This window comes from Mytilus californianus, unplaced genomic scaffold, assembly GCF_021869535.1.
Source record: "Mytilus californianus isolate M0D057914Y unplaced genomic scaffold, xbMytCali1.0.p SCAF_3, whole genome shotgun sequence".
In the NCBI taxonomy this organism is placed as follows: Eukaryota; Metazoa; Mollusca; class Bivalvia; order Mytilida; family Mytilidae; genus Mytilus; species Mytilus californianus.
In genome coordinates, this window is record NW_026262679.1 from 41,394,790 (window position 1) to 41,407,560 (window position 12,771).

Genomic DNA, 12,771 nt, shown 5'->3' on the forward strand with positions numbered 1-12,771 from the left:
TAATAGATAGAAAAAGGAACTTTGGGGCTTGTATGCCAATTCCTTCTTATCTTCTCTAATGGACTCCAGCCTTTAATTAAAAGACCAAATCATTTAAGGTGGATCATCAGTATATATTTCCTCAGATAGAATTTTCTTATATTTTGCTAAAATGAAGATTTTACTGTGCTTTTTTCAAAATAAAATAAAAAGAAAAAATGGTGTCACCGAACTTGTTTTCTTGCTACAGGTAAAAAATGAAAATTTCACTATCATTACAGTATAAAATTTTGACTATAAGAGTTATCTCCCCGTAAATGGCTAAGTTAAAGAATTGATTCTAAAACACACAAATATTTGGTATTTGTTTAAACAGTTTGGATAATGCAATAAATCACTTATTTTTCTTTTTACAAATAAACAGTCTTATACATATATCGCAAATCTGTCTCAAAATTTGCAGATTTAGGCAAAGAACTAGACCGATTGTGTACTGCTATTGTACAATCCAAGATGGCGGTATGCAGTGAATCTACTTTAACTAGAACTTCAACTGTAACAGGGTAAATTAAATTGCATCAAAGAACCTAGATAGTTTTTATATGTCCGTCAAAGACGGGACCTATTATGGTATACCAATGTTGGTCTATCCATCCAGCTATTACACCGACTTACGATAACTCAAATTTTTATCCAATTCTCGTATAACTTTTAACACAATATTAGAATTGATGGATGCTCCTTTTCGATTTTTTTTTATTTTTGAGTTTGTCATTCCAGAGTTACGGAACTTTGACCTTTAGATTTAAGACAATTTTTACAAATTGTGTACTTACTCCAGTATTCCTTAATTGGTTTCCTCCAAACTTCATTATTATGAGGATTGATGAAAAGAAGCTCCCTTTTGATTTTTTCAATTTGTCGTTCCAGAGTTACAGAACTTTAACTTTCACATTTAAGGCAATTTTGCACAAATCGCGCTCTTACTCCAGTATTCATGGATTGATTTCCTCCAAACTTGATTTTATTGTGGAGATTAATGAAAAGGAAGCTCCCTTTATATTTTTTAAATTTTCAAGTTTGTCATTCCAGAGTTATGGAACTTTAATTGTCAGATTTTAGTACATTTTTCACATATTGTACTTGAGTTTGCCTGGATTGATTTAATGGAAACTTAACATAATTGTTGGAATTGGTGAACATAACAATTGCATATCTCAGCTATTTATTACTCCATCAAGGGGTGAAACTGAGAAATTACAAAGGCAAAACCATAGTTAACTGGTCGGTAATATAACAGTTTTAAAGGAACTGAATGTTTTTACACAGCTAGTTGTCTAGGTAGTTCAACATCATTTACCAAGAGCATGTGATATATTTGTTATTTACTAATCAAAGAGTAATGGCTTATCCAGGAACTAGTTGTAATTCATAATAAAACTGACAAGAGAGAGAGTCAGCTGCCACAAAATAATTTATGTATCCAATATCTAGTCACTTGGAAGTAGATCACAATGAATAAATATGTTCTCAACATTTTTCTGTTGAATGCAATTTGACAAATGACCATTACTTCAGTTGACATCTTTACAATAAATCTGTTAGAAGTGTACTGATTGATATTTTAGTCTTGGAAACCATGGTTTATTTAGTAGGAACGATTGTTGGTGTTAAAACCACTTTCTTTGCTAAATTATCTTGGAAGTTTTTATTGCTGCAACAAGTTAGGTTCTAACTCTCAACCTCAGTGTCGACAGGCTAGTGATCAACATAGATAAACTACTTAAACAACAGCCACAGATGCTCTATAAGTTAAAATTTGGCTTTGAAGTAGACTTCAGTTACAGCTAATACTTTTAAATCAGTTCTTTGTATCTTGTCTTTTTGTTAGATGCTGTTATTCCACCATAAAAATCCTCCATAAAATTGAGATGTTCCAATGCTCAAACAAATGTTGAAAGTCTGTAATATTAAGATTTTACTACAAGTATCACAAAATCTTAACATTGATCACTGAACCATAAAATGAGGTAAAGGTCATATGAACCATGCCAGACATACATGTACAAAATCATTCCATTCACCAAATATAGTTGACTTATTACTTATAGCATCTGATAAACTGACATAACCATGAAAACTTAACATTGACCAATGAACCTTGAAAATGAGGTCAAGGCCATATGAACCCTGCCAGACAGACCTGTACACCTTATAATCATTATATACACCAAATATAATTGACCTTTTGCTTATAGTATCCAATAAACTGACAAACCCATTAAAATTAACATTGACCAAAAAAACATGAAATCAGAATGAGGTCAAGGTCATATAAAACCTGCCAGACAAATATGTATATACACCTTACAATCATTCCTTACACAAAATATAGCAGCCCTATTGCTTATAGTATCTGAGAAATAGACCAAACCACAAAAACAAAAAATTGTTCAATTAACCATGAAAATGAGGTCAATGTTTGATGAGATCTGCCAGTCGGACATGTTCACCTACTAATCTTTCCATACACTTAATATAGAGGCCCTAGTGCTTATAGTATCTGAGAAATAGACAAAACCACAAAAACTGAACATTGTCCTCTGAACTATGAAAATGATGTCAAGGTCAGGTTGAATCTACCAGTCAGACATGTACACCTTACAATCATTCCATACACCAAATATAGTTTACCTATTGCTTATTGTATCTGAGATACGGACTTGACCAAGTAAACTTAACCTTGATCACGGATCTTTAAAATGGGGTTGAGGTCAGGTGAACCCAGTTGGACAGACCTGTAGAACTTGCAAGGAAGCCATTACCAAATATACATATCCTATTACTTATGATAAGTGATTATTTCACATGACAAACAAGAATGTGTCCATAGTACACAGATGCCCCACTTGCACTGTCATTTTTATACCCCCACAATAGCGGTGGAGGCATTAAGTTGTACCCTTGTCCGTCTGTACGTCCCAAATTTGGTTTCCGTTCTCTTAACTTGAGTTTGCCTCAACCAAATGTTATGAAACTTATAAACAATGCTTATTACCACAAAACACAGATCAAGTTTGAATTTTGGTGGCGTCACTTTAACCGTTCTAGAGTTATGCCCCTTTATAAATGGAAAAATTGCAAAATTTTTATTTTCTTCTAAATATCAAGTAATTTTTTAAATTGGAGTTATCTTCCTTTGTCCATGATTATAGTTATATTCATTACCACAAAACTAAGATCAAGTACAAATTTTCTAACTTTAGTTTGCCTCAACCAAATGTTATGAATCTTATACAAAATGCTTATTACTACATAATACAGATTAAGTACGAAATTTGGTGGCGACACTTTTACCATTCTTGAGTTATGTCCCTTTATAAACATAAAAATTGCTGAATTTTTCGTTTCCGTTCTCAAACTTTAGTTTGTCTCAACCAAATGTAATAAAACTTATACACAACCGTTCTAGAGTTATGCGTGTTTACAAATAGAAAAATTGCTGAATTTTTAGTTTCTGTTCTCTACTTAAGTTAGCCTCAACCAAATGTTATGAGACTTACACACAATGTTTTTACAACAAAACTCAGATCAAGTTCAAATTTGGGTAGCGTCACTTTTATCGTTCTTCAGTTATGTCCCTTTATAACTATATGATATGCAAGCAGGGGCATCATCTGTGTCCACATGTGGACACTATACACATTTATTTATGTTCAGTGGATTGTGAAATTTGGGGCCAAACTCAAATTTGGCATTAAAATTAGAAAGATCATATCATAGGGAACATGTGTACTAAGTTTCAAGTTGATTGGACTTCAACTTCATAAAAAACTACCTTGACCAAAAACCAAAAACTTTAACCTGAAGAGGGACAGACGGACGAACGGAGGCACAGACCGAAAACATAATGCCCCTCTACTATCGTAGGTGGGGCATAAAAAAGTATATTTTTTTTTTCAAGCAGACACTTAATCATGAAATGGGCAATGGACATATGACAGACAGAAACTTCTTAACATAAGGTATCTGCATACAAGGTACAAAACATCCAGGTCTTCTACCTTCCGAAATATAAAGCTTTAAACAAATAGTTTTAATACAGCGTCCCCACTGCCAGTTTGTAATCCCTATGTCTTGCATTCTGCAACTTTCATTGCAGGCGAGACAAAAACTGCATACCAAATACCATTGACTTATCATAAGTGGTTCATCTTAAACAGATCTAATTACAAACTTTAACATGTAAGCTATGGAAATTATTCAGTCAATAGACCCTGACTGAGCCAAAAAATCTCCATGGAAATGAGATGTGCTAGTGCTAAAACATCTGCATTCCAAATATCATTGACCTACCAATAATGGTAACCTTTTTAAATAAAACTGACCTAATCACAAAATAATACATATAAACTAGGCAAAAGTTTGAAAGTCAGTACACCATAACTGAGAAGGTGAGGCCAAATAATCTCCATGAAAATGAGTTGTGCTAATGCTAATACAACTGCATACAAAATACCATTGATATACCACTAGTGGAACCCCAAAGACTGACCTAATCACAAACTAAAAGATGTAAACTAAGCAAAAGTATGAAGTCAATAGACCATGACTGAGGGGCAGGGCCAAACGATTTCCATGAAAATGAGATGTGCCAATGCTTATACAACTGCATACCAAATATCATTGACCTATCACTAGTGGTTCCACATAAACTGACCTAATCACAAACTAATTAAATTTTCCCACGCTTCAAAGAATTACGGGAAACATTTGTATTAATGATGCATATGAATTTTCTAATTTAGTCAAGTGAAAAATCCAATATTCAACAATCCCAGTTTCTAGCTGTCTGGGTTATTGGCAATATGAATATATTGTTTGTTTTGTTTAAGCCTATATATTTAAGGGAAAGAAGTTAAGGTAATACTACATTGTTGACAATGCCTAAGTCTCGCTTTTTCGACTTTGATGAAGCAAATCAGAAACAGGCAAATGTATCCCTTTTTTCGAGCAATGGACAGGGTAAAATGTAGTGGAAGTTGTCTTTTTAGAAAGAGAATGAGATTTTAATAACTAGTGAGAATATAAAGTTTATTCCTCTAGTATTTCACAAATTAAGGGGTAAAATATTTCTTATAATCAGAATAAGGAAATTTCTCGAAAAAGTGGTGATCCGAAAAGTCCTGACCACTAAAAGTTTGTAGAGGACAGACACAATTTTGGTATTTTTGAAATAGAAATAAAAGTGAGGACAAGCAAATTTTTTTCAAGGATCACCAAGGAAAAAAAGATTTTGAGAACTCTGCAGGAACACAAATGACAAATGTTTCACTTCAATATAAGTTACATTGCTGTTGTTTTTATGACAAAATAGAGAACTGACAATTTTGATGTTTTGTTGTCATTGACGAGTAAAACAAACAGACAAAGAAACATTTAATAAATAAAATAACCAACAAGAATTACAAAATTTCTTTTGAACCAATTCATTTATACAGCTGACAACTGCTAAAAATATCAAAGTTGCATGTAATCTCAAATGACCCCTTATCGCAAAATCCCATTATGTACTGTGAACAAAAATTATTAAGCGTTCATACAGTAATCAGAAAATCCAGATTTTTTCAAGCTTTCAATGTTCCTTGCACACATGTATTTTTCATTTAACTCTATGAAGAACTTCTTCCATGTCTAGTACATATAGAGTAAAAATCCTCTGTGATGGAGTAACTATCTGGCAGTGATGGAGTAGCTATCTGACAGGTGTTGGTTTTAATTCACATGAAGCTGTAAGCAGCACCTCCTAAGAAAGATCGTTTTGGAGCAGGTACAGGCATCATACCAGGCATGCCTCCTCCTCCTCCTTTGTTTACTGCACCTCCACGAGTTGATGAAGCAGCACCTGCAGATTTCTTTTTGGCTGATTTACCTCCCTTGTTAAACTTCCACTGACTAAAGCCACCAGATTTAGCTGCTGTAGAAGCACCTGTTGCTTTACCCCTTCCCCTTCCACTAGCTCCTCCACCTCTCTTCTTTCCAAATTTACCCTGAAAATATTTTGTTTTCTAATTATATACATGAATAATAATATTAACGCCCATAAAATAATTTGCATGCTAATTATTAATTTTGACTTCAGAGTAAAACTTTCTTGACATCTAATGAATAAATATTTGTTGTAAATGAACTTTGAAATTCTAGTATCATTCTAAGTCAAGAAGTTTAAGAATTAAATGGGGGAATAAAATATTTTATCATATATTTCTTTTTTTTCTTTACTGAATAAGTGATTTAAAATTTGAACCATTTCTCATGCATTTTCACTCTTAAATAAGCCCCAAAAATGCAACATTTTACGTTCTTCCCATTACCTCCAGTGGTTATTAATTGAATAATTTAAAGTATTAGCCAACAGATAGTAGCTGCTGACAGATCCTTAAAGCTCTCTCACATCAAAACTCATCACTGTCAAGCTGCAAACCAAATATTAAAAGTCATTTTGTTTAGTACCCCAGTAGTTCCATGGAAAAAAATATTTGTTTCATTTAACACATTGTTAAATTCAAAGTATCGGTAAACAAGAAGTTGGAGTCTGACAGATCATTAAAGCACTCACATCATAACTCATCATTGTCAAGCTGTGAACCATATATGAAGTCATTCTGTTTATAAATTTCATGTTATACAATCAATAACAATTGCTAAGCTCTCTCCATTATATTGATGTCAGGTTGATACAAGTGTGATATTGAAATATTCATATAATCTCTATATACAAAAAAAATGTATATATCCATTAATACAAGTTTATGCGAAATAAAAATGCACTGCTGTGTACTAGATTTACTAGAAAAATTCACATTGCTTTTATTCCTATAAGAAGTGAATAGTATTTTTAAAACCATCAGTATGACCTGACAGTAATTGAAACCAATACCTTAATCTTACACATTTAAAGGATGCAGATTGGAGTCAAATCAAGCTCATGGCCATATGATAAATGTGTATGAAGATATACTAGTTACAATGAACGGGATAGAGACCAGAAACCAACAGAATCATCATAAACTTGGAAAATGAGGTCAAGGTCAGATGACAATTGCTGGCCAACATAGTCTCAACATAATCTTAAAGCTTATTTTGATTAAATTTAAGCTGTGACATGATATAAATGTTTTTTAATTATCGCTTCAGCCACAAGAAATAAATAAACTTCAACAGACAAAAATTTTTCACTTCATTTGAAAAATGTTTACAATATTTACCTTTTTGAAACCACCTTTCTTTTTTGATGATTGTGAATTTGATTCATCAACAAAATATGGGGAAGACCACTCTGGAGGTAATTCCTCCTCCTCCTGCCTTGCTGAATATATTGTTTCTTCAATACCTGAAAGAAAATTTTATCTCCTGTTTAATTCAAACATTAAATCACAATTTTTATTTCATGGTTCTTAAAATAAACAGCTGTGACAAGAAAGCAAGATATACCTGTCCACTGTTAATTGTTTCAAGAATAAAATAGAATATTGAAGAAGGCTTTAAATCAAGTTATAAAAAGGCCCTCCTGAACAACATGAAGGAAAACAGCCAAAAGATCTTTGTTTGACCATCAATTTATTAGTATTTCAAACAATCAAAAGGGAGCTTTCTTCCTTAGGGACACCATTCTTTGCCCAGTCTATGACAGGCATATAAAATTTGTCTAAAATTTGTCAGCTGAGTTCCATAACACCAAGAATACTGCAATTGCAAATCATAATTTTTTTTTACTAATTCCAACAGCATAAAGTTTGAGGTAACTTGATCAAATAACTTGATCAAATAACTTGATGCTAGTTTCTGACATGTGTAAAATTACCATTAATCTGACAGTATAAGTCCTTTAAGGGCTGTTTCATTGATGACGAAATTGACATTCCTAGTAAAAGTTCATCTCAAATTTTGGTTGGATTTCATGTTGCAAGTTCCAAGACCAACCTAAATCTTACCCACTTGACCAATTGACGAATGCTAAACAAACACTTTTGGTCTGTGACATTATATTATTTTGTTGTGATTCTAAAAACATACAGTCGACTCTTGTTATCTCTAAGTCAGCTGGACCATAGAAATATTTCGACTCAAACGAATACCGCAAGTTTGACAGACCAAGGGACACAACTCTTTCATGGCTTGGTCCAGCTAAAATAAATCCAGATGAATATGGATTGGTAGGGGATCAATATTCTGGTCTGAGACCATTCTATCTGCATGTAATCCATTTAAATCCCCGAGGTCATGTTATGACACTAGTACTGGTTCGAGATAAATAAGTCAATTAAAATGCTTTTGTTAACCTTAGGATTATAAATTTGGTTCAAGTCAACCGAAATTTCGACACATCAGGAGTCGAAATACATATATTTATATTGTCCACAGGAAATTTTCACTCATTCATTTGACACAAATGTTAACAGCCTGATCTATTGGATCATTACCAAAATCATTCAAACTATGGAAATATGAGACATTATTTTGTAGTCAAAAAGGATAATTGAACAAAAAACTTACTGTCAATCATGTACTTATAATTCCTTGTGACATCTAAGAATCTCTCTGCTTTGTATTTGGTGACCTTTGCCCTTGGCATATTGTCTATTCCGGTCACCATTTCATCAACTGTTGTGGGTGTTCTCTCCGCCATTTGTCTTAAACAATTTGTTGGAAATATCATCACAAAGTTCCGAACTCCATATTCAGCAGCTGAAAAACAAAACAAAATAATTTAACCATACAATTTTTAGATGATGCTTTTTATATGGTAATAAAATATAACTTTTAGAATGCTTTGGCCAATAAAAATTACAGAATTGTATGAAACTTCTATGTCGTGTAAAAATGAAGGTGTGCATCTCAAATTCTGGCAGAGAATGACAAATTCTTGCCCGTTCCTGAATTTAAAACTCCTTGATTCATACACACAGAATGTTTGTATTGGAAAACACTTACAGCAAAGACAAGTCAAGATAGGGTAATTATCATTCCTATTTGGCAATGTGTAGTTTGTAAGATAATATCATTTTACAATTTAGATTAATTATTGTTTTGTTTTAACTTACACATCTTAGTGTTTTGATTTCAATTTCATGTGACTTTCCTTTAAAATTAAGATAAACTTTCATAACTAGCAAAACTCACAACAATGTGTTGATTAATGACATGTGACTAAAAATGTATAATCTGTTTAATTTTAAGGTGTGGCTGAATTTCAACCATATAAGGATATCCATTTAGTTCTACCATATGAGAATCATATATATGGTATATTCTGTACATGTATGGCCTAAATATTTATACTGTCATTAACACTTAATAGTCATTCTCTGTAAGCATCAAATTGAGTTGGCTATGACTATCCAGATTCCCTTCATTTTTTGTTGTTCTAATGATTTTTTTATTAAAAGTTCTGAAATATTTCCATTTATGTATAGCATAGCAACCATGAAAAAAAAACATTTAGGAGAAATTTGACAAAAGACATACCAATTTCTTTAGCCATTTCAACTAATTCATCATAACACTTGTCAATCAAGTTCTGTTTCTCACTGACTGGTTCTCTGCCAATCTTAGCCACCTCAGTTCTTCTACCGCCTCCCTGGATAGGTAGCTCTACCTGTCAATACCAAAGCATAAATTTACTTCTAGCTAATAAGAGTATAAATATCCAGATATTCAAAGAACTTACAAAAAATTTAATCAGCAGCTAAGTTTAAAATCCATTGAAAACATAAAATATCTGTTGCAATCTCTTTGTTTCACCCATGTAACACGACTGTCAATAAAGACAATCAACCACTACTAAAGATATCGTTTTAATAGCGTTAGTCTAATTCAATGATCAATCGATATGATTATGTATTCTTGCTGAATAAGTTGACTGCTATAAAATAAACTCTATAAATAACAACCTACAATGAAACTGCAGTACATATTCATGCATTTATATAATTAAAGCAATATCAATCTAAACAAGAAATGATTGTAACAGGATGCTGTTACGAAGTCTCCCAAACGAAGCTCCCATAATTCATAATTCCCAGGGTCGACTGACATTGGGCAACGTCCAGTGAAAATTGGTTTGGTCCAGTAAAGTTATATGCATTAGTGATGCCTGGGGACTAACCTTGTATATCATTCAAATCATCTTGGCATGACAAACCAGAATATATATGGTTTAGGGGTGGGGATCTCAACCATTTACAAGATACTAGAATATTGGGGGTGGGGAGGAACCCCTGGGGACTGGCACTATACGTCATTCAAATGTTCATTACATGACGAACAGGAATATATATGGTTTAGGGGTGGCGATCTCAACCATTTACAAGATATTAGAACATTGGGGGTGGGGGAAACCCCTGGGGACTGACCGTATGCGTCATTCAAATGTTCGAGACATGACAAATAGGAATATATATGGTTTAGGGGTGGGGATCTCAACCATTTACAAGATATTAGAACTTTCTCAAATGGCAGGGGGTCGGGATGACCCCTGGGGACTAACCCTGTCTATCATTCAAACCATCTTCGCATGACAAACCAGAATATATATGGTTTAGGGGTGGGGATCTTGACCACTTAGAAGATATTAGAACTTTCTTAAATGGCAGGGGGTGGGGATGACCCCTGGAGACTAACCCTGTATAACATTTGATGTGCTTTATCATGACAAACCAGAATATATATGGTTTAGGGGTGGGGATCTCGACCATTTACAAGATATTAGAACTTTCTCAAATGGCAGGGGGTCGGGATGACCCCTGGGGACTTACCCTGTATATCATTCAAACCATCTCAGCATGACAAACCAGAATATATATGGTTTAGGGGTGGGGATCTTGACCACTGAGAAGATATTAGAACTTTCTTAAATGGCAGGGGGTGGGGGTGATCCCTGGAGACTAACCCTGTATTTCATTTGATGTGCTTTATCATGACAAACCAGAATATATATGGTTTAGGGGTGGGGATCTGGACCATTTACAAGATATTAGAACTTTCTCAAATGGCAAGGGGTGGGGGTGACCGCTGGGGACTAACCCTGTATAACATTTGATGTGCTTTATCATGACAAACCAGAATATATATGGTTTAGGGGTGGGGATCTCAACCATTTACAAGATATTAGAACTTTCTCAAATGGCAGGGGGTCGGGATGACCCCTGGGGACTTATCCTGTATATCATTCAAACCATCTTAGCATGACAAACCAGAATATATATGGTTTAGGGGTGGGGATCTTGACAACTTAGAAGATATTAGAACTTTCTTAAATGGCAGGGGGTGGGGGTGACCCCTGGGGACTAACCCTGTATTACATTTGATGTGCTTTATCATGACAAACCAGAATATAAATGGTTTAGGGGTGGGGATCTCGACCATTTACAAGATATTAGAACTTTCTCAAATGACAGGGGGTGGGGATGACCCCTGGGGACTAACCCTGTATATCATTCAAACCATCTTAGCATGACAGACCAGAATATATATGGTTTAGGGGTGGGGATCTTGACCACTTACAAGGTATTAGAACTTTCTTAAATGGCAGGGGGTGGGGGTGACCCCTGGGGACTAACCCTGTATTTCATTTAATGGGCTTTATCATTTAGAACATTTTCAATTAAAAAGTTTGTGTCTATCACGAACGGTTTTCAATTTATAATCATTTGAAAATTTTTAAAAATAAAATCCCATAGGGTTCTATAGTAAAACCCTCTTTTCTTTTTGCCCCTCAAAGTACCCCTTTATAAACCCCATTGCAAAAACAAAACCCTGATTGCACCACTAGACATGTTAGTCTAACATATTGTGAAACCCTAAGTTAATCCGACAAGCGGTTTTGGAGAACGGGTGCGGACAAGTTCAAATTTAAAAGTGGCGGAAGAAGAAGAAGAAGAAGAAGAAGAAGAAGAATAATAATAATAATAAGAACTGAGCAAAAACAATAAGTCTTCCCAAACTTCGTTTGGGAGACTTAACAAGACCGGGTGTGGACCTGCGTTGCTGCATTCATGTGATTGTGATCAGCAAACTGAAAGTGGATACATCGCAGATGTAAAAATTGCTTAATCGCTACAACTCAACATTATAAAGCTGCAGACCAAATATCAAATCATTCCCTTTCAAAGAAGCCCAGAAAACTTTGACAAAAGTCTTTTTTGGAAGGACAGAGCAGAGCAGTTACTAGACCTGATTCCACTTTCGGCGAAGCAGGGGGAACACAATATACCCTGTTCAAGTAAGCAGAGATATCAAAAATAATTTTTTTTTTTAATTTTCAAATGTGAGTACCTTTATCTTATTATACATGACATCATTAGCTTTCTTTCCCATCCTGATATAACAGGCAGCAGTGTCAGCGGCAGTGATCTGTAGATCCTCAGCCAGTATAGATTCTATCACTAGTTTCCTCAATAATCTCTCTGCATCACCTCTGCTGTAACTTTTACCACGACCATGTAAACTTATCTTGTCGTGTCCAGCATCACAAATTCTTGACGTCTTTGCTCCTGTAAATTCAACAAAAGGTTATTGTTTACCTTATATTATTTTAATACCAGATGTAAAATTCAATAAGTTGCACAATTATCTATTAAAGCACCTCAAATGAAATCTAGGATAATTTATTGTGTCATTGTTTACCCGTTAGATAAAGTGTGTCACTCAATCTTCTTTTTCATGCTTTTGTGCAGAGGAATTATTGCTATAAAGTATTGCTCCTTTCAATGTTGACATGTGGAATGAGAC

At 34.1% G+C, this 12,771-nt stretch overlaps 1 protein-coding gene across 1 annotated transcript in view; it reads right to left on the bottom strand.

The window, feature by feature from the left end:
• Positions 1–5,405: 5,405 nt before the first annotated feature.
• The window catches only part of LOC127734583 (recQ-like DNA helicase BLM), a 28,816-nt gene continuing 21,450 nt past the window's right edge, over positions 5,406–12,771 (bottom strand). The window contains exons 21-25 of the mRNA XM_052244533.1: positions 12,316–12,533; positions 9,508–9,637; positions 8,536–8,727; positions 7,248–7,372; positions 5,406–6,029 (exon numbers count right to left, since the gene is read on the bottom strand). Coding sequence (XP_052100493.1) covers positions 5,760–6,029; positions 7,248–7,372; positions 8,536–8,727; positions 9,508–9,637; positions 12,316–12,533 — 935 coding nt within the window. The 3' untranslated portion in view covers positions 5,406–5,759. The remainder of the gene's footprint in view (positions 6,030–7,247; positions 7,373–8,535; positions 8,728–9,507; positions 9,638–12,315; positions 12,534–12,771) is intronic.